Source organism: Notamacropus eugenii, chromosome 1, assembly GCF_028372415.1.
Source record: "Notamacropus eugenii isolate mMacEug1 chromosome 1, mMacEug1.pri_v2, whole genome shotgun sequence".
Taxonomy (NCBI): Eukaryota; Metazoa; Chordata; class Mammalia; order Diprotodontia; family Macropodidae; genus Notamacropus; species Notamacropus eugenii.
This window is the reverse complement of record NC_092872.1, coordinates 594,946,529-594,972,055: the sequence shown is the minus strand read 5'-3', so window position 1 is coordinate 594,972,055 and position 25,527 is coordinate 594,946,529. Positions and strand designations below refer to the sequence as shown.

Below are 25,527 nucleotides of genomic sequence, written 5' to 3'. Positions count from 1 at the left end.
CCCTCTGGGAGGCCTGGCTTTATTTCAGGCAAGGATAAAAGATTGTTAGTGTGTTGCCAGGGCCTATTTCCAGGAAAGAATGGAAGTTGGCTGGGTCTTGAATAAGATTCTACCGAGACACCATGAAGCACAAGGCCATAAGGAAAATGCCCTCAGCAGAAGGCATCCAAACAAATATAGGCATGAAAGGGTCAAGGGAAGATAAAGAGAAACAGTCCATAGAGATGAAAATACTGACTGGAAAGTTATATACATACCGTGACAAAAACCGAGGCCAAGAGCAAGCCAACAGAGTAGATCAGTCCCCTGCTATTCAGTCGAATCTGTAAGGAAGGAATTTCAAACTGAATCATGGTTTGATAAAAGCCATTTTCCCTTTCCTTGGCACACCATCAACTTTAAAATAGCATTGTCTGTAAGAATCTTCCAAAAACAAAGAAAAGCGAATGGTCTTTATACCTCTTCCAACACCCTCCTGCAGGCAGCCTTGACAAGGAGAAGAAAGATTAATCAAAAGCTTTAATTAACCAGAATTCTCTTCTGTGTTCTATTTCAATGACTTCTCTCATGTTTCCCTGAGAGTGCTTATTAGCACAGTCCTGGGCACAAAATTAAATGCTCAGTCAATACCTGTTGGTCTATTGATGACTTGTATAATATTGAGTGATGTTCAGAAAATGATTCTGCAGAACTCAAAGGTGTTCAATCATTACAGAAAGATTCAAATGTTGTATTTACTAAGCCAGTGTAGTAGAGATTTTAGAAAGATCTTCACTAGCGAGTGTTTTTGATTAGCCCTCAGAAACTCAATGAATGTTCTTATGATGTAAATAGGTGATATGGCATAGTAGAGATGGACCTGACCGCACCATAGGAATACTGAGGTTTTAGTTGTTCCCTCTGACACATAGCAGTTGTGTGACCACCAGCAACATCTCAATGCTCCAGGCAATATTTGAGGACTGTTAAGTTACAGGTGCATGAAGGGAATTCCTACACTGAGAGTTCATCTGGGTAGAATCACAGGTCTGAACCTCTTCCCCCAACCCTGACCAAAAACAGTTTTTTCTTTTTACATGGCACTACATAATATATATAATATAATATATATTATGTTATACTATATAAAATAATAATAATTATTAATATTATATCTTATATGTTAATATATAATATATACAATTATATTATATAAATAATATAATATATAATAAAAATTTACATAAAATATATAAAAAATTAATATATCAAATATATATAACATAATGATAATAAAATAGATAAAGGAATTTAAGAGCTCATGAATATGGATGTGGAGTATTTGTGGGTGATGGCAAGATCAAGGGTTTGAAGGAGTTGGGGTTTTTAAGAGGGAAGTTGAGGAAGGAGTGAATTCTGGAAATGGATCCACTTGTACAAAGCAAAGCTTTGACCTGAGAGATGGAATAGCAAATACACAAACCATTGCTCTTTTTCCTTAAGAAATATATTTTTTTCTCAATCAACAAGAATTGATTAAGCATACTTTATCATACTATTTGCCGGACGCTTTAGGTTCCGGGGCTACAAAGACAAAAATGAAATAATCCTTGACATCAAAGTACTTTCAAAGTAAGCATTTATGAAATGTTCTCAAAATAAATTGGGGAAAATTTTTGTGGGAAGGCGATAGCAGCTAAGGTGATCAGGAAAGGCCTTGTATAGAGGGAGGCATTTTAGCTGAGGTTTTGAAGAAAACTTGGCATTCTAACAGCGGCCTCTTATGATGAGGAGGAGGAAGAGGAGGGAGTGCATTCCAGGCACTTCCCTAAGCCATCAGATATTTTACAGTCGTTTATACTTTGTGCTAATACTTTGTGCTAATTAATCAGTGGGAAAATTTCATTTGAATTCACAAGTAGTCCATTGTGAACGGGGCAACAGATTATTTCAATAGAGATCTTTTCATTTTAAGACTTGACTTAGTTGTCAGATGAATAGAATTTGGAGCTAAAAGAGACCCTAGAGGTCATCTAGTACAATTGTCTCATTTCACATTGAAGAAACAGAGCCTACAGAGGAAAAATGACTCAGTCAAGGTCACATGGCTGGAAGGAGACAAAATAGGATCCAGATCTTATGATCCCCAGCCTGATGCTCTCTCTCCTATGCCACCCACCTCCTTCAAAGGGTTAAATATATCTCCTGATGCTGTTAAAACTGGTATTCAAAAATAGAACGATCCATTTCCAAAACTGGGTAGACCAATATCCCATTCTTAATTACTCAGTGTGGCTCACAGATCATACAGAGATTCTACAGTTTAATAGAGTATGAACATTGGTCCTTAACCATAAACAGGAAGAAGAAAGTCCTGAGGTTAGCTGGTGCAGCTCTGGCAATATTTACTGTTTTCCAACAGCTGGATTCCTTTTGGTTTTTAAGACTGCTATTAATGACACAAGAATTTCCATTTGGAATCTGGCTAAAGGCACCAGGGACTGAAATGCCAGCACAGGAAATATGTTTCTCTGCCAGACTTGGGTCAGCAGCCAATATGTTGGTTGTAATGTGGTTTTTCTGAAGGATGATAACCCAAAGCAAAGCAGAAAACTTTTGGTCCTTAACTCTACCATTAAGAGAAAAGAAGATGCCTTATCCATGCTTGAGGTTGTGAGTTTCTAGAGAGATTAGGACTACCTTGTTCATTCTCCTCAGCCCTCAGTAAAAGGGCTTACACATGACTAGAGCTCAAAGAATGTTTGTTGAGCTGAAATAATTGATTTAACCAGGTGACAGCAGTATCCCAGTGACTTGAAGTGATTTGTAATTCTTGGACTCACTTGGAGTTGTTGTTCAGTCATTCAGTCTGTGTCTGACTCTTGGTGACCCTGTGTACCATACTGTCCATGGGTTTTTTTTGGCAAAGATGCTGGAGTGGTTGGCCTTTTCCTTTTCCAGTGGATTAAGGCAAATAAGTTAAAAGATTTGCCTAGGGTCACCCAGCTAAAAGTCACATTTGAACTCAGATCCCCCTGATTCCTGGCCCAAAGCTCTATCCACTGAGCCACCTAGCTGCCTCCTAAATGGAAACTCTCACAGTATTTTTCATTTGATGTTTTCATGACATCCTTTATGGGGTTTTCTTGGCAACGATGCTAACGTGGTTTGCCATTTCCTTTTCCAGCTTATTGTATAAATGAAGAAACTGAAGCAACAGGGTTAAGTGACTTACCCAGAGTCACACATCTAGTAAGTATTTGAGGTCACATTTGAATCCCAGGCTGGGTACTATATCCACTGTGTCACCTACCTGCCCTTTGGTATAACTTATCTGTAAGTATATGTGACTTCCCTAGACTGGTAATTCCTACCACTGATACAGATTGCCAAATGTCTATAGTTGTGCAGATAAAGTTTAGAGAGTAGCCTGAGCATCAGAGATGTTAAATGACTTGCCCATGGTCACACATCCACTAATTTTCAAAGGTGGGATTTAAATCCAGGTCCTCCTAAATTCTAGTTTTGTTGGACCACAACTAGTCCATTCGGAATGTTACAAAAGATTGTTTCAATAGAGACATTTTCTTTCTAAGACTTGACTTGGATAGTTCTCATTCAGATTTGTAGAATTTAGAGCTGAAAGGGACTTTAGAGGTCAATTGTGTCATTTCACATTGAAGAAACAGAGCCTTGAGAGGGAAAATGAGTAAAGTGACTTGTTCAAGCTGTTTGATGGCAGGAGACAGAATAGGATCCAGATGTTATGATCCCCAGCCTGATATACTCTCTCCTATAATACCCACCTCCTTCAAAGGGTTAAATGCATCTCCTGATGCTCTTAAAACTGGTGTCTGAGAATAGAACGGTCCATTTCCAAAACTGGGTAGATCAGTATCCCATTCTTAATTACTCAGGGGGGCTCAGAGATGACACAGAGATTCTATAGTTTAATAGAGTAAGAACATTGGTCCTTAACCATAAGTAGAGGATGAAGAAAGTCCTGAGGTGAGCTGGTGCAGCTCTGGCAATATTCACTGTTTTCCAACAGCTGGATTCCTTCTGATTTTTAAGACTGTTATTAATGACACAAGGATTTCCATTTGGAATCTGGCTAAAGGCACCAGGGACTGAAATGCCAGCACAGGAAAAATGCTTCTCTACCAGACTTGGGTCAGCAGCCAATATGTTGGTTGTAATGTGGTTTTTCTGAAGGATGATAACCCAAAGCAAAGCAGAAAACTTTTGGTCCCTAACTCTACCATTAAGAGAAAAGAAGATGCCTTATCCATGCTTGAGGTTGTGTGTTTCTAGAGAGATTGGGACTACCTTGTTCATTCTCCTCAGCCTTCAGTAAAGGGATTTACACATGACTAGAGTTCAAAAGAAAGTTTGTTGGGCTGACACAGCAGTATCCCAGTGACCTGAAGTGATTTGTAATTCTTGGACTCATTTATGGTTATTCAGTCATTCAGTCTGTGTCTGACTCTTGGTGACCCTGTGTACCATACTGTCCATGGGGTTTTTTTGGCAAAAATACTGGAGTGGTTGGCCCTTTCCTTCTCCAGTGGATTAAGGCAAACAGAGGGTGTGACTTGCCTAGGGTCACACAGGTAGTAAGTATCTGAGATCACATTTGAACTCAGATCTCCCATAGTGTCTTTCACCTGCTATAATTTATATGTATGTATATACATATATATACATACATATATATACATGTATATATGTATGTATATACATATATACATATGTATACATATATATGTATATATATGTATATACATATATACATATGTATACATATATACATATATATGTATATATGTATATACATATATACATATGTATACATATATACATATATATGTATATACATATATATGTATGTATATACATATATATATATACATATACATAGGAGGCAGCTAGGTGGCTCAGTGGATAGAGCTTTGGGCCAGGAATCAGGGGGATCTGAGTTCAAATGTGACTTTTAGCTGGGTGACCCTAGGCAAATCTTTTAACTTATTTGCCTTAATCCACTGGAAAAGGAAAAGGCCAACCACTCCAGCATCTTTGCCAAAAAAAACCCATGGACAGTATGGTACACAGGGTCACCAAGAGTCAGACACAGACTGAATGACTGAACAACAACCCCAAGTGAGTCCAAGAATTACAAATCACTTCAAGTCACTGGGATACTGCTGTCACCTGGTTAAATCAATTATTTCAGCTCAACAAACATTCTTTGAGCTCTAGTCATGTGTAAGCCCTTTTACTGAGGGCTGAGGAGAATGAACAAGGTAGTCCTAATCTCTCTAGAAACTCACAACCTCAAGCATGGATATATGTACATATATACATATACCCCTTGTTAATGGAAAGTCAATCATGCTAGCACTGTAATCGTCTATTACTTTAACACCACATCTGCTGAAAGCAATGTGTTCTCTAAAGCAATCATAGGTCATGGATTCCTTATTTTATGTATACAGCCTGCCTGAGCCCCAGGGAAATGAAATAACTTCCCATATGGCACAGTGCTGTTTAATATTGCCCAGCTCTTAACTCTTAGTCTAGAGTTGTTCCTATTATATTATGCTATTGTTTTGGGAGGTAAGTCCCTAGATTAATAAAGGCTCAGAATCAGAGAATCTCTGGGATGGAAAGGATCATTTGGTTTAACCTATGCCTAGCCAAGAACACCATCTATCCCTGATGGGTGGTCATTCATTTTGCCTTCTTAGAGACTTAGAGGCTAATTTCTTAGCATTAGAACCCAGGAAAAGGAAATGAACAGTTCTCTTTGCACCTGGTGCTAGGACCTTTAAGATTAGGTACAGGTGTAGGAAGCAAACCTCTCAAAAATTGGTAACAAACACAAAGCAGGTGGGGTAGGCAAAGAACTATTCAGAGTTCCTATGTAGGCATAGCCTCAATTACTGCATCCTAGCTACTCTAACTCTTGGGAGAAAAGTTTGGGTTGAAGTCTTTGTCACTCTCTACATAAGGTAAAGTACTAATGGGAAACTTTATTTTGCCCATGGAAAATAGAATATCTAAGGAAACATTCGTTTTAGACATGGGTTTGCACTTTAAAACTGGATCATTATTTTTAAGGGGTATTCTTCATCAGCAGAGACATTTCATTAGGAAACCATTAAATGGACCTAAGCCTGTACTATAGCGATATGTGGAAAACTATTTAGTCTTCCCGAGATGAAAATATGAAAAGTTCTTCCATGAGCTTGATGGAATATTTAAATCTATTGTAATAGCCTAATTGATTTCCTTGTCTCAATTCTCTCTCTCTCCTCTTCAATCTATTCTCAACATAGCAGCAAAAGTGATATTCTTAAAACCCAGGCTTATCATGCCTTCTTACCCCTGTGCTCAAAAAGTCCTAGTGGCTCCTATCACATATATAATCAAATATAACCCCTTCTGTCAGGCATTTAAAGTCCTTTGCAACTTGGCTCTAACCTACTTTTCTAGAGTCTTTGCAAATTAATTGCTTGTCCTTTATGCATTCTTGAATCCAGCCAAACTGGCTGGCTTGCTGTTCTTTGTGTGTGGAATTTAAATTTAAGTTTAATTTAAATTTGGGTCAACATTTGGGTTATCATCCTTCAAGAAACCCACATTACAACCAATATATTGACTGCTGACCCAAGTCTGGTAGAGAAATGCATTTCCTGTGCTGGCATTTCAGCCCCTGATGTCTTTAGCCAGATTCCAAATGGAGATCCTTGTGTCATTAATAGTAGTCTTAAAAACCAGAAGGAATCCAGCTGTTATCAGACTTTAATAAAAAATTTTCACTTATTAACAGGCTCTGTTCAAGAAGGTCTTAGGAGAGGAAATACTTTAGAATTCAAGAGTATGTCCATTATAGAATGAACAAACAGCAACAGGTCAATCCAAACCTTATTGTGGATGGTCTCCCCCTAACAGTCTTGTGTGTTACTTGAAGTAGACTCGTGATTTTGTTTCCATGATTTGGACATTAGTTACGAAGACACCAAAGGAGCTAGTAAAGTTTTGCCATTGCTCAGTTACCCACGATCTGTTGATTGCTGATGTGTGTTTTTGTGGATTTCCGTCTCCTGACTCAGGGTTTCTGAACATGCTGCCTATCTCCTGTCCCTGGAGTGCTTGTCCTTGCCTTGGAGGCAAGTCCTTCCAGGACCTCATTTTCTTAGAATTCCTAGCTCCCTTCAGAGTTCAAATTCCATCTCAATTAGTCAATTAATCAATAAATATTTATTAATAATCCAGTTTGTCCCCAACACTTGGTGAAGGGCTGAGCACATAAAGACAAAAATGAAATCTATGAAGCCTTTTCAGATTCCCCTCTCCCACCACCCCTCTGCACCTCTAATGACTTTATGTTTACTTTTCATGTATTTGATATTTCCTTATATAGGCACACATTGTTCCCCCTGATTGAACGTAAGGCCGTTAAGATCAGGAACTGCTTGTTGCCTTTTTGTCCCCAGCACTTAGTACAGTGCCTGGAATACAGAGGGTACTTAATAAATGCTTCTTGAATTAATTGATGGGAAATTACAAGGACCTATATAACACATATTTACTAAACTAGAGTGGTAGATGTGGAATCAGCAAGACATGAGTTCAACTCCAGCTTCAGATACTTACTAGCCATGTGACCTTGGACAAGTCACTTCATTTATAAAATAAGAATAATAATGGCACCCATCTCATAGGGCCTGTTATGAGGACCAAGTGAGATGGCATGTAAAACACTTTGTGAACCTTAAAGTACTGTATGTATGTTAGTTATTACTCCTACTACTATTAATGATGATTATTACCACTAATGGCATTTTTATTATTGCTACTGCTAATGATAGAATTCCTACCAAGAGGAGCTAGCATTTATATTGCACTTTAAGATTTGCAAAGTACTTTACCCATGTTATCTCATCCGGTCCTTTCAACAGTCCCTCTAAGATAGGTGCTGTTACCATCCCCATGTTATAAATGAGGAAACTAAGGCTGTGACTTGCCCAGGGTCACACAGTTATTAAGTATCTGAGGCAGGATTTGAATTCAGGTCTTCTTGACTCTAATTTTATAGGCCAGCTACTACCACAACTACTGCTATAGATAGATATACTAATCTCACTGAAATCACTGGAAAACAAAAGAATAAAGGAAATGTATTTGAGCTATCTTTATTATATCAACACAATCATGGGATAATTTCTAAAGTGACTTTGCTGAATTGGGTTGCGTTCACTTTTGACAGCTAGGCACAAAGTTACCTAATCTCTTATGAATAACTAAGTCTAAACACAAAATTATTTTTGTTATTGAGTTGTTTTAGTCATATCTGACTCTGTGATCCCATTTGAGGCCTTCTTGGCAAAAAATTGGAGTGGTTTGCCATTTCCCTCTCCAGCCCATTTTACAGATGAGGAAACTGAGGCAAACAGGACTAAATGACTTGCCCAGGGTCACAGAACTAATAAACATTTGAGGCTGGATTTGAACTCATGAAGATGAATCTTCCTTATTCCAAGCCCAGTGCTCTATCCACTGAGCCACCTAGCTCCCCCAAACAAAATGCCATCCTCTAATCAATATTGGATAAATGGTGCCTAGAGATAGACATTTCATAAAATTGGAGTGTTTCATGAAACACTGATTAAAATCATGATTTTTGTCATAAATTTCGATTTATTTAGTTCTTTACAGTTTTCAAAATGCTTTCCTCCCAACAATTCTGTCAGATCACTATTGCAAGTATTTTCATGCTCATTTTACAGAAAGGAAAATAGTTGATTTGGGATGCTCATCAATATTTGTGAAATCCTAGTGTTAGCATCACCCACAAAGATCATTTAGTCCCATCCCCTCATTTTACAGATGAGGAGAGGATTAAAGAATGACTTTGGCTCACTTAGCGTATACTAGACTTGAGACATGAACTTGGGTCTCTAGCAGTTTTGTTTAGGGCTCATTCTACTATACCACAATCGTCCAGTACCAGAATTTCAGAATTGGAAGGGACATCAAAGGCCATTTAGTTCAACCCATTTAAAAAAAAAAGAATCGCCACTCTCATACCCCAAATGAATCTTTATCTAGCGTTTGCTCAATGACCTTGGGTGAGGGAGAACCTTTGGGACAGTTTTAACTTAGCAAGAAAGTTTTTCCTTCTAGCAAGCCTGAATTAGCCTCTTTGTGATTTCTAATCATCGCTCCTAGTTCTGCCCCAGTGGACCAGACACAATGGATCTGGTTCCTCTTCTACATAATAGAAGACAGATCTCTTATTTCCCCTGCTTTCTCTTCTCCAGGCTATATATCAGCCTGGCCTCTCTTTGTTGTGGTTGAGTTGCTTTTCAGTCATGACAATAGCATGAGCTAAATAAAAGCTCTTTATCAACCTGACTATTCTCTGGACACTCTCAATATTACTGATAATTTTCCTAAAATACTGTAACTAGGACTGAACACAATAATCTATATGTGGGTAAAATACTTTGTAACTACCATGTTCTTATTTATGGATTCCGTCTTGACTACCAAATCAAATTGTAAATTCATATTGAATTTGCAGTCCACTAAATCTCTTAAATCTTTTTCAGACATATTGCTCTCTTGTTATGCTTTTCCTAATCTTGTACACATGAAGTTCTTTTTTTAATAGCTAGCTAACACTTATAAAGTGGTTGAGAAACATTTTACAAATATTATCTTGTTTGTTAATTTACAAATATTATCTTAATATGACAAATATTATCCTACTCCTTGTGAATTGCTATTAAAACTGTTATTTTATAGATGAGTAAACTGAGGCAGAGGGTAAGTGACTTGAATATAGTCACACGGCTAGTAAGTATTTGGACTCAGATCTTCCTGGCTCCAAGTGCAATACTCTATCTGCTGTGTCACCTAGTTGACTCATTAATCTACATATAAAACTTTACATTTATCCCCATTAGATTTAATTTATTAAATTCTGCCCAAAGTTACAGCCTGTCAAGATCTATTTGAATTCTAATTTGCCTTTTAGTGTGTTAGATGTCCCTCCTAGCTTGGTGTCATTTGTAAATTTGATAAACCTGCCATCTATGTCTGTATCATTCATAAAAATCTCATCCAATAACAGATCCCAGAGTACCCTGTTAGAAGCCTCCTTCCGAGCAGACACCAAACTATTCATGACTGCTTTTTGGACCTAGCCATGCAAACAACTTCAAATCTACTTATCTGGGTTATTCTCTAACACCATATCTATCCATCTTTAAAAAAACAGACGGCATTAGCTTTAGAGACTTTATTAAATGCTTTGCTACATTACAACAAATTACATCATCCCCCATTTGCCAGTACGGTAACCTTATATAAAAAAAGGAACTATGATTAGTCTTGTGTGATGGGTTCTTGATGAAACAATGCTAGTTATTTGTAATCACCACTTTTTTCCCCTAAGCATTCACTAACTGTAAGACAGTCTAGAATTTTGCTAGGGAGTGAAAATCACTGACCTAGAATTTATAGATTATTCTCTCCAACATAGACACAGATAGCACACATACATATACATACATGTGCATATATATGTGTGCATATATAGTCAATTAACATCTTTTTATACACATATATAATATTTATGGATTCCCAAGACAATACACAAATATTATATTTTTGCATTTATGTATTAACAGAAATAATTGTAGAAATATTAATCATATTTACATGATAATTTAATCAATCAATCAATTAATTAATTAATTTAAAGTAGGCCATATGCATGATTTCATCTGATTCTCACAAAAGCCTGTGAGGCAGGTCTGCAGAAATCATCACCCTCATTTTGTCATTAAGTCCAAGACCAAGTGGTTCTTTTGTATCAGAGGCAGGATTAGAACTCAGGCCTTCTTATTTTCAAGCCAAGGCTGTTTCCACTTCACCCCACTAGCCCTGGCAGTAGTGGGGAGCACTTACTTTCCTACAGTGTCTCTTCTGTTTTCGCCCAATACTCTGAGGTTTTCTGCATGCATGTAAAAAATGCAAACCATTGCTATTTCTTTATTTTCACAGACTCGTAGGAGCTTACATCTGGCAGTGATTTAAGATGTGATCTAGTCCAAATCACTTTCTGATACATATTCAACACAATTTCCCCATGGAAAAAAATAAACCAAAAATTAAAATCATGACATGAACATTGGAGAGCTCTGAAAGGGAGCACCAGAGTAGGTGACTCAAAAGCATTTTCTATATTCTCTAATGAATCTGTTAACTAAGAAATTTTGAATTCATTTATTTGAACACTGCACACTATTCAGATAATCTCTCATTAGATTTTCAGGGCACAGTTAAAAAACCTTTCCTGTAAGCAGAAATAATCATTTCCTTGGAGAAATGAGGCTAGTACTTGGTTAAGTAGGAAACTGCAGACTGATGGAATGTTTTAACTACAGCAACAATCAACGACAAAGAATTATCCATTGAACACCACGACGTTGTACAAAGCACTAAGCAAAGAAAGTTCTCTGTCCTTAAAGACTATAGAAAATCGATTGGGAGAGGTAATAGGAAAACATGTCCTTTCAGGAAAAGAAAGCTAACCATTCAAAGTGGTAAATACATTCTATGCGACTGAGGCAGTACGATTTGGGGAGGTGGGAAAGAGAAGAAGGGGGCCATTCCAGGGAGAGAGAAAGGCCTAAGCAAAACACACACAGGTGGAATAGCTAAGCGTGTTCAGGGAATAAGTGAAGAGGCCATTTTGGTTAGACCAATGGAAATGAGAGATAAGGGATATATTGTGGAGGGCTTTGAATGCTGGGGTAAAGAGTTTGGATTTTATCTTTTAGGTAGTAGAGAGGCAATTAAGATTTTTTTTGAGCAGGGGAGTGTCATAATGAATTTTTTTTTTTTTGGAGGAAGATTAATCTAAAATCCAATTATTTTTTAGTTAATTACCAAAACCTTTAAAATACACAGAACTAAACTCCACTCACTGAAGAAGTGTTAGATCTGAAAGAAATAAAACTTTGGAAATGAAAGCCCTAAAAATAAAACCTAGGCCTTTGACCATTAATAGAGAGAGAAAGTAGGACCTCAGAGAGGTAGAGAGTCATGAAATCCTCTACTAAAAACCTTACCTGAAGTCATTTGATGGATGAGGATTCCTAGGGCCACTCAGGCACCCAAAGGTGAAATTTAGGGACAATTGAAAAGTGGGATTTGCATGTTTTCTTGCACCTGAATGCACACTAAAGGGAAATGAAGCATTTGTCCATAGTCAGGGGAGGCTGTAATAAGCTAACTGAATTTAGGGCACTAAAGAAGACTGACAGCTTGGGTTCCACTCTTTTTGGCCATCACAGAGTCTCCATCTGTAGTGTGTGGAACCCTGTAGCAGTTGATGACTTATACCTTGAACGCTAGGTCTATTCCTGCCCTGGGGACAAAGTGATAGAAATGTGAAGGAGATGATAATCCTATTGAATTCTGACCTGGTCAGGCCAAATCTGGAGCAATATGTTCAGTCCTTAGAAGTCTATCAGGAAGGTGGTTAAAAAGTTTCAGTGTGTCCAAGGAAAGGAAGGGGGGAAATTAGATATTTCATGCCTTCTCTAGATACTTGTTCTGTTGTTAAAAACAAAGCCAAAATGATTTTGGGGGGCAGCCAGGTAGTGCAGTAGAAAGAGCAACAGGCCTGGAGTCAGGAAGACCTGAGTTCAAATCCAGTCTTAGACACCTATTAGCTGTGTGATCCTGGGCAAGCAACTTAATCCCATTTGCCTCAGTTTCCTCATCTATAAAATGATCTGGAGAAGGAAATGACTAACTGCTCCAGTATCTTTAATAAGAAAACCTTAAACGGGATTAGGAAGGGTCAGTCACGATTAAAACAATAGAATAGGAACAACTAGATATTTGTTATAGTGTCAGATTGTCCATAGGTTTAGGAAGGCAGCTTACAAACCACGTTAGGGTGCCTATTCTGAAGTGCCCCAAGCTTCACATGATTCATATATAGAGAGTTAAAAGCAGTCCACTGGTGTCATTATTGGATGGCGAGGGATCGCTAAGCAATGTTAAATTATGCTATGGTAAGATTGGTTGAAAGACCTGGAGAAGAGAATATTGGATGGATGTGACATGATGGCTGTCTTCAAATCTTTGAAGCCCTGTCATTGTTAAGTTTCTCCTGTGTAGTCTCACTGATGTAAAACAAACAAACAAACAAAACTCTCGGTCCTCTTGAGCTCACTGGACCAACTTACTCACCCACCTCATCTCTCACCACTCCTAGCCAGGCTACACATGACTGCCAAAGTAGTGTTCCTTAAGTGCTCCTCTGGTTAGGTTACTTCCCTGCTTAATAAACTCCAGGGACTCTCTATTGCCTCTTGGATAAAACATGAATAGTTCTGTTTAGGTTTTAAAGTCGTGGGAAGACTAGAGAAGTTTGCCATTTAAATGTAGATTCTGACTTGGCTTTCTCATTTAATTGCCCAGTACTGGTATTGCTGTGTGTGCATGTGTGTGTGTGTGTGTGTGTGTGTGTGTGTGTATGTGTAGGTGTACAGCAGAAAGACACTAAAAATAGCCTAATCTTTCCATTCATATTGTTGTAACTGTTGTGCTATAGAACTCATCTTTCCTTTTGAACTAATTCAACTCTTCTTCTCACTTCCCTCTGTCTTCCCTTTCCCCTTCTTTCTCATTCACAGGTTTATGGCTCCTCTACACTCATGCAGAAATTCCAGATACTTCCTTACCCTCCCTGAAAGGACTCTCCTATCTATGCTGCCATCTTTCTCTTTCGTTCTACAATTCTCTATATAGTTCCTGGCACATAGTAGGTGTTTAATAAATGCTTATTTACTTCTTTCCTTTTACAGATAAGGAAATGGGTATAGAAAGGTTAAATAACTTACCTATGGTTACACAGCGAAGTAAGAACCGAAGGTGGGATCTGAACTCAGGTCTTCATGATTCCAGGGACAACACTATCTAAAAATGTTATGCTATCCCTAATACGAAGATTGCTTCTTTAGCCATGGAATGATCATTTAATTTAGCAAAGATTTATTTAGTACCTACTTTGTATAAATGACAAGGATACAAAAACAAAGCTTGAAAAACAGTCCCTCACATTCTGTTGGGGAATGCTGATATGAATGTAGGCATTTTTCTTAGCCTAAGGTAACAGCATTGTCAAGAGCAAGGTGAATATATTTTGCCCTGGTCAGTCAAATATTGTGTTTTTTTCTCCTCAGGTTCTTAGAAAGGGCACAGACAAAACAGAAACTTGTAGAGGAGTTTAACCAAGATGGTGAGAGTACTTGAAACCATGCCATAGAAAGATCAGTTACTAGAACTGGGGATATTTAGTCTGAAAAACTGAAGACGAGTCGGGGTATCTGTCTTCAAGTATCAGTTGGAAGGGGAATTAGAATTTCTTTGCTTGGGCCTGGGAGAGGAGAATTAAGAACACTGAGTGAAAACTGCAGTCAAATTTAAATTTGATATAAGGAGAATTTTCTAACAATTAGAGGTCTTTAAAAGTGGAATGAGCTGCTTAGGTTGTGGTATATGAGTGTAATGGAATATAAGAAATGATGAGCAGGCAGATTTCAGAAAAACCTGGAAACACTTACATGAACTGATGCTGAATGAAGTGAGCAGAACTAGGAGAACACTGTACACAGTAATAGCAACATTGTGAGATGATCAATTTTGATAGATTGGCTCTTCTCAGCAATACAATGATCTTAGATAGTTCCAGAAGACTCATGGTGGAAAAATGCTATCCACACCCAGAGAAAGAACCATAGAATCTGAATGCAGATTGAATTTTCACTCTTTTTGTTTTTTTGTTTTTCCTTTCTTGTGGTTTTCCCCTTTTGTTTTGATTCTTCTTTTACAACATAACTCATGTAGAAATATGTTTAATATGATTGCACAAAAGTAAATGTTGAAAACTATCTTTACATGTAATTGAAAAAAAAATACTAGTAAGTAGGGAAAAAAAGTATTTCTATTAAACAAAAAAGAATGAACTGCCTTGGGAGCAAATGGGTTTCCCTTCACTGAAGGTCTGAGTAGAGGCCTAATGTCAACTTGCTGGAGATTTTGTAGTGTGGTGGTCCTTAACCCTATTTTATGTCATGGACCTCTTTGGGAGTCTGGTAAAGATCTTGTGTAGAATAATGGGTTTTAAATGCTTAAAGTAAAATAAACGGCATTACAAAGGAAAGTGATTCTACTGAAATTCAGTTGTCAACATTTATTTATGTTTTAAAAGTTCACCGGCCTCAGTTTAGCTCTGGGGTTCTGTGTGCCTTAGCTGGCTGAGTCAAGTGGGTAAGTCATTTCCCAGATCACTCAAAAGGAGTGAATGTAAGGACAGGAGACAGCAGTAAAACAAGGGAGAAACACCAAGACATGTTCATCCTGGGGTCAGGCTGGGACAAGGACTTTAAGCTCACCTTGGCCCCCTACTGCTCTGCTCTAAGGCTTTCTTGTGCCTGATGCACCCACCAAAGGATATTTACAGTGGTGACTTTGTCTCCCTCTCGCTGATTTTGTGCTTACTTTGGGGGCATTTACCTGAGATCTAAGAAGTGCTAGTTATACCTGTGGTCCCACAAAAAGTTCTGCTTGGCCCCAGAGGACAGAATTAGGAGGACTTGGTGTAAGTTGTAAATAGAACTAGGGTTTGATTTAAGGAGCCATTTCTAGTTGTCCCAAAGTCCCAAGGTTGTCTTATCAAAGTCCCTACATAGTAGATTCCCTGATTTTCAACGAAGGTTTTCAGGCAGGAGTTAGATGACCACTCCTTTGATGTCACAGATCTGAGGTGCAACTTCTTTCCTTTTCCCTTTCCAACTCAAATTTTTTGATTGTACAAAGATTGAAGGGACAATAAGCCACCCTTATAATTTAATTAACCAAGAGATTTGTGGCGTCAAGTAAAATGAAGCAATAGGGATCACAGATCTAAAGCTGGAAGACTATCTAATCCAGCCCTTTATAGAGCCAATGTAATACCCACAGCAGCTGCATGAGTGTTTCCAGGGTAAAATCGTGACATATAAACTCTCTTTCTCAAAGAGGAAACCAAGATGTTTATTCAGATATCAGAAAGCCAATTCCACCATGGTAACAAAGAAATTTGTAAGCAATTTGTACACAATGCAGGGAGCTCCACCATCCCTAAGACTTCCCTCCCCATAAACAAGCTCCCTTAAGCAAAATCACTCCCTCTCTCATTCATGCTAGCTGTTCTGTCTCATCTCTGCCTCACTCTCTCCCACCTCTGCCTCACTTTCTCTTCCTGCTCCACTTGTTGGGCAAGCTCTTCCTACCATTGGCTCCATGTGACTGAAGCTATGGACTGTACCAAAGCTCAGAGCAGGTCACATGGACCTATTAAGGGACAGGGAAGTTCTTCAAATTCCCATACTATTACACCCTCTCATTTTACAAATCCAGGGAATTAGAGCAAATATCTAGTCCTCCATCTTGTTGCTCACGTGACCTAAAGTTCTTATTTTACAAATGAGGATACTCAGGTCCAGGGACATTAACTCACTTGCCTATGGTGACACAGACTGTAAGCATCAGGTGTGGGTCCTCTGATTCCAAAACGAGAAGTCTTTCTATTGTACCAGGCTATCTTAGTCTCTTTTGCAGTCTTCAAACTAAGTAATTGGCCCATGGCCACTTGCATCTCTAGGCAGCTGGTTGAGACTGGAGGCCCGTTCCAAGGTCTTTGAGAACTGTTAATAGTTGAATTAAATCCAGAAGGGGAAAAGGGGAAAGGGAGGGCAGGAGAGGGCTCAGAGCAAAGCTGAGTTCAAGCCTTAAGTTGTGTGTGGAAACCAACTCAGCCACACACTGTCAGCCTCTTTCTGAAACAGCTAGAGCTAGTCCCATAGAAACTTCTCCTCCAAGAATAAAACCTGAGAATCCTCTGCCTTTTAATTCCTGCTGTGTAGCAACTTTTTCAAAAAAGCAAGGCAGCCACTCTCTACTATTTGCATCTCAGAGTCCTTCTCCCCTCATTGGCCCTCTCAAATGTCCTCAGAGCTTTATTTGGAGTCAGCTGGGTGACTCAGTGGATAGGGCATTGGGATTGGAGTCAGGAAGACCTGAGTTCAAATCTGACCTCAGATACTAGATGTATAACTGTGGGAAAATTACTTAACTTTTCTGCCTCAGTTTCTTCAATTGTAAAATCAGGATGATAATAGCATCTGCTTCGTAGGATTGTTATGAGGATCAAATGAGGTAATATTTGTAAAAGCATTTAGCACAGTGCCAGGCCTGTAGTAGGCACTTAGTAAATACTCCTCCCTTCTCCTTTCCTTTCCCCCTCCCTTCCCAGCAATAACTTGTAATTCTGAATCTGGCCACTAATGCTAGGGGCAAACTCTTGTGGAGCTGAATGTGTGACTGCTTATTTCACTGTTTTTTGTCCATTTCCCTATGATCTCTCATTCTTATCAAAGTCCCTACATTTTTCTTTGGTTTATACCAATGATTTCATCGTTGTAGGGTGGGAGTTCTTAAGCTGAGGTCTGTGAATAATTTCAGGGAATCCATGAACTTGAATGGAGGAAAAAATGCAGCTTTATTTTTACAAATCTCTAAATAAAATTGAGCAGTTTCTTTATTTAAAAGCATTCTGAGAAAGAATAGGTTGTGTGTCCATATGTTATATGTTATGTGTCCATAACAAAAAACAGGTAAGAACTTCTGGTATAGGGAATTGCATTGTGGAAATTCCCTTTGCTCATGTAGACAACAACAACAAAAAGAAGTGTCTTAGAGCACTGAGAGCTTACAAGGTTCATGGGCTACAAAACACCAAATGAAAAAGTTATCTGCTTTCAAGGAATTTACATTCTACTGAGATTATGCAAAAAGGTAAACTGAAAATTAGATAGAGAGATGAGAAGTAGATCTGAACAGCTTCAAAGCTCTAACAACCAGGGAATTTGGAAAGGTTTGCAGGGAAGTTAGGGATTCTAAGACGTCTGGGTACAAAGAGGATAGCATAGCTGTCTCTGGCCCCAGGAAATATACATGTACTATTACTGCAGGGTAGCTTGGAGCAAAGACTAGAGGTAGGAGGGTCCTTTAGAGTACTGGTCTGCTTGAGGAGGCAGGGGTGAGAGATGGAGGGAGGGCAGTGGGTTTCTAGCCATGGGAGGTCTTTAAGCAAATACTATTTATTAGTATTTTGTAAGAGGGCAGCTAAGTGGTACAGTGGATAGAGTGCAAGGCGTGGAGTTAGGAAGACTCAATTTCAGGAGTTGAAATCTGGCCTCACATAACTTTACTATATGTGTGACCCTGTGCAAGTGATTTAACCCTGTTTACCTCAGTTTCCTTATCTGTAAAATGAGCTGGAAAAGGAAATGGCAAACTACTCCAGTATCTTTGCCAAGAAAACCCCAATTGAAGTTGAGAAGAGTAAGGCATGATTTTTTTTTTTAAAGACTAAATGATATAGGGATGCTTTTTTTTATTTTAGGTTGAGGCTTTTCAGAGATGGATCAGTCTGATGTCCTTTCCAGTTATGAATATTACAAGTAAAACATATGTAAGTACCAAAGTTTTGTTTTTTGAGGAATGCTAGGCTGAGAGCAGAATGAATGCATCACTGACTTGAATGGGAAAAGTTAAAGCTGAAGAGAGATGAAGAACAGATTCCCCTCTACTTTCTTTTTTTTGCCTTGGAGATACAAAGGACACGAATATAAATGCCAAATATCTCCTTAGCATTTCTTAGCCAAGAGTGAATGCTGAAGGCTTGGCTTGTACAATCTTGACATTTAACATTGTTTTTGCTTCTCCATTTTGTTATAAAAAATCATTTTCATTTTCTCTCTTCTCTACTCCCCTCTCCCTTTCCCTCATTATTGTGGAAGAAATAGGACATTGGCTATTACCAAAATCAACACTCATTAAGCTTTAGTATGCTTATAGAGTAAGTTTCTTTCTATATATGCAAGGAGACAATTCAACTCAACCCCACAAACATTCAGTAACTGCCTACTCAGCTGCAGGATATAAGCACAAATGCCCAAACTCATCTTTGCCTATGTATGTAGTATATGACATATACTGTTTGACTCCAAAATTTGCTGGCATCCAAATGCTCCATGGCAAAGATCTTATATAGAGTTTCTTCCAAACCAAATGATTACTGCAGTGTCCAAGGTCAACTCCACCCTACCAGTGAACTCTTGAAAGCTCAAAGATCTGGGAAGAGCCAATTGCAGTTAAGTCACCTCTCCACCCCTATGGATTATCACTAATATAAATATGATTAACTCAGAATACATGTGCAATAGTGCATTTGTTTGCTCTGGCTATTTGAGTATTTTTAGGAGACTGGACTCCAAATCCATGTGAATTTCTTTGTATCATTACTACTTAAGGTTGGAATCTGCCTCCAAATGCTTTATAGAATAGAATGAAAGTTGAGTTTAAGAAAAGCTAGATTGTTGGGGGCGGAGCCAAGATTACAGAGTAACAGCACAGACTTTCTAGAGTGCTGCTCCCAAGCCCAGCCAAATATCTGTAAACAATGACTTTAAACAAATTCTGGAGCTGCAGAACCCACAGAATTATGGAGTGAAGCAAATCTCCAGACCAAGACAGCCTGGAACGTCACTAGGAAGTATCTATCATGCTGAGCAGGGGGGCATGACGCACTCCAGTGTGGGCTGTGCCAACACAGAGAAGACCTGAGTCGGCCTCAGGGGATTGAATCTTAGGCACCTGTGGTGGTTTCCAGACTTCATGACCCAAAAAAGCTGAGGATAAATTGGAAGGTCAGTGGAAAAAGCCTGTGGGACCAGTGTGGGAGAGTGGAATGGTGTGGCCTCAGCCCCAGGGCGATGGAGGGGGAAGGGAAGAAACCATAGCAGCCACACCAGTAGCAGGGGTAGCAGCAGTGACTGTTTATGGAGCTCTAATCCCATGGATTGTGGGGGAATTGAGCAACTGACAGTACATCCCCACCCCCCCACCCCCCCCCCGCCCCACTGGAAGCAGAGATCAACCTTGACAAAAGTCAAGTAAATGCTTGGGGAAATAAGCAAAAACCAGAAAAAAAAGTTAGACTATAGAATCTTGCTTTGGTGATAAGGGAGACCAAAACATGCAAACAGAAGGCAACAAAGTCAAAGCTCCTACATCCAAAGCCTCCAAGAAAAATATGAATTGATCTAAGTCATGGAAGAGCTCAAAAAGGATTTTGAAAATCAGGTAAGAGAAGTAGAGCAAAAATTGGGAAGAGAAATGAGAGAGATGCAAGAAAATTATGAAAAATCAGTCAGCTGCTTGCTAAAGGAGACCCAAAAAATGCTGAAGAAAATAACACTTTAAAAAATAGACTAACCCAAATGGCAAAAGAGATCCAAAGAGCCAGTGAGGAGAAGAATGCCCTAAAAAGCAAAATTGACCAGATGGAAAAGGAGGCCCCAAAAGCTCACTGAAGAAAAGAATTCTTTAAAGATTAGAATGGAGAAGATGGAAGCTAATGACTTTATGAAAAATCAAGAAAATATAAAACAAAAGGAATGAAAAAATAGCAATGTGAAATATCTTACTGGAAAAACAACTGACCTGGAAAATAGGTTCAGGAGAGACAATTTAAAAATTATGGGACTACCTGAAAGCCAGGTTCCAAAAAAGAGCCTAGACATCATCTTTCATGAAATTATCAGGAAAACTGCCCTGATACTCTAGAACTAGAGGGCAAAATAAATATTGAAAGAATCCACCAATTACTTCCTGAAAGAGCTCCAAAAAGAGATACTCCTAGGAACATTGTAGCCAAATTCCAGAGTTACCAGGTCAAGGAGAAAATATTGCAAGCAGCTAGAAAGAAACAATTTGAGTATTGTGAAAATACAATCAGAATAACACAAGATCTAGCAGCTTCTACATTAAGGGATCAAAGGGCTTGGAATATGATATTCCAGAAGTCAAAGGAGCTAAGATTAAAACCAAGAATCATCTACCCAGCACAACTGAGTATAATACTTCAGGGGAAAAAATGGTAATTCAATGAAATAGAGGACTTTCAAGCATTCTTGATGAAAAGACCAGAGCTGAATAGAAAATTTGACTTTCAAACACAAGAGAAGCATGAAAAGGTAAACAGGAAAGAGAAATCATAAGGGACTTACTAAAATTGAAATGTTTACTTTTCTACATGGAAAGATAATATTTGTAACTCTTGAGACTTTTCTCAGTAGTTGGGTAGTTGGAGGGATTATAAACATATAGACAGAGGGCACAGGGTGAATTGAATAGGAAGGGATGATATGTGAAAAAATAAAATTAAAGGGTGAGAGAGGAACATATTGGGAGGAGAAAGGGAGAAATGGAATGGGGCAAATTATCTGTCATAAAAGGGGCAAGATAAAGCTTTTTCAATGGAGGGGAAAGGGGAAGAGGCGAGGGGAAAAGTGAAGCTTATTCTCTTCACATTGGCTTAAGGAGGGAATAACATGCTCACTAAATTTGGTAGGAAAATCTATCTTACACTACAGGAAAGTAGGGGAGAAGGGGATAAGTGGAGTGTGTGGGGGATGATAGAAGGGAGGACAAATGGGAGGAGGGGGTAATTAGAAGTAAACACTTTTGCAGAGGAACAAGGTAAAAAAAGAGAATAGAATAAATGGGGGGCAGGATAGGATGGAGGGAAATATAGTTAGTCTTTCACAGCATGACTTTTGTGGAAGTCTTTTGCATAACTACACATGAATAACCTATATTGAATTGCTTCTCTTTTCAGTGGGGAGAGAAGAAGGGAGAGAAATTAGCCCTCAAAGTTTTAAAAACAAATGTTAAAAATTATTTTTACGTGCAACTGGGGAATAAGAACAGGTAATGGGGTATAGAAATCTATCTTGCCCTACAAGAAAATAGAGAAGATGGGGAAAAGGGAAGAGAGGGGTGTGATAAAAGGGAGGGCAGATTGGGGGAAGGGGTAATCAGAATGCATGGTGTCTTGGGGTGGGGGTGGGGAGAGATGGGGAGAAAATTTGGAACTTAAAATCTTGTAGAAATGAATGTTGAAAACTAAAAATAAATAAATTGAAAAAAAGAAAAGCAAAGCAAAGCTAGATTGTTTTCCCTTACCTTTTTCCATCCCAGTGATAAGGATGGTGTGTATCTCATGACAGTGGCCACTGGAAGCAGCTAGGAAAAATACAGTGTCCTGCCAGTGTCATGAAGTTTTACTTCCTAGTTTTATACAAAAACACTAAAGTTGTGTGTTTTCATCAGTGTAGGGGTCTCATGTGGGTAACTTCTTTACCTATGACCGAGGTATATCACAACCTGTCTGAGGCACATAGAAGCTAGATGATTTGCCTGAGATCACAAAGTAAATAATAGCAGGGGCTATTTATCTGTTATATATGGATGCCTCTTTCTTATTTTTATTAATACATTATTTTTCCTGAAACCAATTAGGATCACTTTGATTTCTCTGAGGACTTAGACCTTTGAGATATCCAGGTTCTCCCCAGCTACTTTAGGAGGAGAACTATAAATAATATCCTATGTAATAATAATAGCCAACATTTATATAGTACCTACTATGCGCTAGGAACTATGCTAAGTGCTTTACAAATATTATCACATTTAATTTAATTTACTCATTAAAAGATACCATAGGTGATAGAATCCCTGTTCCTCTCTTCAGCTCCTTGCCTCTGCCATGATCAAAGTGAATTTATCTCACATAGGTGGGATCAAAACAGAGGTTGGTGGGATTTAGGGCATGCCACTGAACACTCCCCTTCCTTGAAAATATCATCCTCACCTTCCTGCCACAGAGCCTGAAATTCTGCCACTGAGATTTATTTCTTTTGGAATGAATTATATAAGGCAAAGTAAAAAACCTTGAGGAGTCAGTGTAGTGAGATATTATAGAACAAAGCAATTAAGAGAAAATTGGCTCCATTTTGCATTAATCTTAGACCAAAGTTAATCTTCCCTATTTGGTTCTAGTTGTAGTGCTGAGACAGGTAAGCTGGGGAGGCCAGCTGGTATAGGTAGTTATATTTAAAAAACTATAACTAGGGAGTGGTGAATGGAACTTTGTCCCGGAACACTGAATTTGGAGAGTTTCAAAAGTCCTTCAACAACCTTGAGATAAAAAGCATTTAGCCCATGGTTAGCAATAACATTTCATAGATTGGGATAAATCTCCCTTAGCAAGATACACACCTTCTCTTCATCTTCCTCAAAGATGGTACCTTTCATGCTGCCTGGCTGGGGCATGGTTTATGGTGCTTACTTGCTACAAAAATTTCTAGTTACAGCTTTGGGTTTGTATCAGGTACTATTGTATATTATGAGAAGAGGAAATAGTCTTCAGTTTTCTCTTCTGTTTCAACTACATAGATTCTGGGCCCAGGCTTTTTTTTTTTTTAATTTTTAACAAAAGAAAACAGTCTACTTTCTTCTGAGATTGAATTCCATACTTCTTTCTCTGGATGTAGAAGGCATTTTGCCTCAAGAATCCATTGGAAATTTTTTAAGTCCTTGCATTGTGATGAAGTACTAAGTATACCAGAAAAATTCCTCACACATTGTGGTTGTTGCTGTGTACAAAGTTCTCCTGGTTCTGCTCCTTTCACTCAACATCAGTTCATATAAGTCTTTCCAGGCCTCTCTGAAGTCTTCCTGTTCATCATTTCTTTTAGCACAATAGTATTCCATTACATTCATACACCATAATTCATTCAGCCATTCCCCAATTGATGGGCATCCCCTTGATTTCCAGTTTTTGGCCACTACAAAGAGTGCTGCTATAAATATTTTTGTACATGTGGGCCCTTTCCCATTTTTATGATCTCTTAGGGATACAGTCTTGAAGAGGTATTGCTGGGTCAAAGGGTATGCAAATTTTTGTAGCCCTTTGGACATAGTTCCGAATTGCTGTCCAGAATGGTTGGATCAGCTCACAGCTCCACCAACACTGAATTAGTGTTCCAACTCTCTCACATCTTCTCCAACATTTATCATTTTCCTGTTTTGTCATGTTAGCCAATTTGATAGGTGTGATGTGGTATCTCAGGGTTGTTTTGATTTGCATCTCTCTAATCAATAGTGATTTAGAGCATTTTTTTCATATGGTTATAGATAGCTTTAATGTCTGCCTCTGAAAACTGCCTGTTTATATCCTTTGACCATTTATCAATTGAGTAATGACTTATTCTTGTACATTTGACTCAGTTCTCTATGTATTTTAGAAGTGAGGCCTTTATCACAGACACTAGTTGCAAAAATTCTTTCCCAGTTTTCTGCATCCCTCCTAATCTTCGTTGCATTGGGTTTGTTTGTGTAAAAACTTTTCAATTTAATGTAATCAAAATTATCCATTTTGTACTTCATAATGTTTTCTATCTCATGTTTAGTCAAAAATTTCTCCATTCTCCATAAATCTGATAAATGCCCTATTCCTTGCTCCACTAATTTGTTTATAGTATCAATCTTTATACCTAGATCATGCACCCATTTGGACTTTAATCTTGTGTATGGTGTCAGGCATTGATCTATGCCCAGTTTCTGCTACACTGTTATCCAGTTTTCCCAGCAATTTTTGTTGAACAATGAGTTCTTATCCCAGAAGCAGAGGTCCTTGGATTTATCAAATAGTAGACTGCTGTATTCCTTGACTACTGTGTCTTGAGTACCTAACCTATTCCACTGGTCTACTGTTCTGCTTCTTAGCCAGTACAAAGTGGTTTTGATAATTGCTGCTTTATAATACAATTTGAGATCTGGTAGGGCAAGGCTACCTTCCCTGGCATTTGTTTTCATTAGTTCCCTTGATATTCTGGACCTTTTGTTCTTCTGGATGTCTGGGCCCAGGTCTTAACAGTACTGAGGGGATTTTGCTTGGGTGAGTAAAAAAGACAGGTCTCCTCTTTTTTTTTTTTTTTTTACCCCTACCTGGATTTGAGTTTCTAAGCCCCAACTCTGAAATCTGAATTCTGTTCTCACTTTCTAGAGCTTGTAAGATTATATATTTAGTTTTATTAAAGCTTACGGAAAGGATTGCTCTTCTAGTAGTAGGAGAGGCGCTTGTTTCCAGAACTTTACCACTGACTGAGAGAAGCGTTTTCTATTTGGGGTACTTCAGCAGTTAGCCAGTCTCTAAGTGAAACCACAAAGGTCTGAGAAATGTTGAGTTCCATTCCTATATCATTACCATTGCATGAACGTAAGGTCATGAGCAGAATGGCTATCTCTATAGAAAGTAATTATAAGATAATTATGTCTTGGACATCATAACTAATAATTTCCCAACTGGTTTGATACCTATATCAGAGACATTAAAAAAAAAATCAATCTATACTTTGTTAGATGGCATGAGTCTCTAAAGTGCCATCTCTAAAAAGAATACTTTCTCCTGAGAAAAGTTAAAGTCTGTACATGCAGCAAATAAGCCATGGTGGATAGATTACTGGACTGAGAGTCAGGAAAAGCTGCACTTGAAACTTGTCTCTA

The 25,527-nt window shown here is 38.4% G+C and overlaps 1 protein-coding gene across 2 annotated transcripts in view; it reads right to left on the bottom strand.

Annotated features, from left to right (window-relative positions):
* The window catches only part of SLC24A3 (solute carrier family 24 member 3), a 769,449-nt gene that overhangs the window by 15,340 nt on the left and 728,582 nt on the right, over positions 1 to 25,527 (bottom strand). For both annotated transcript variants that reach the window (XM_072634553.1, XM_072634554.1), the window contains exon 16: positions 258 to 323. In XM_072634553.1, coding sequence (XP_072490654.1) covers positions 258 to 323 — 66 coding nt within the window. The remainder of the gene's footprint in view (positions 1 to 257; positions 324 to 25,527) is intronic.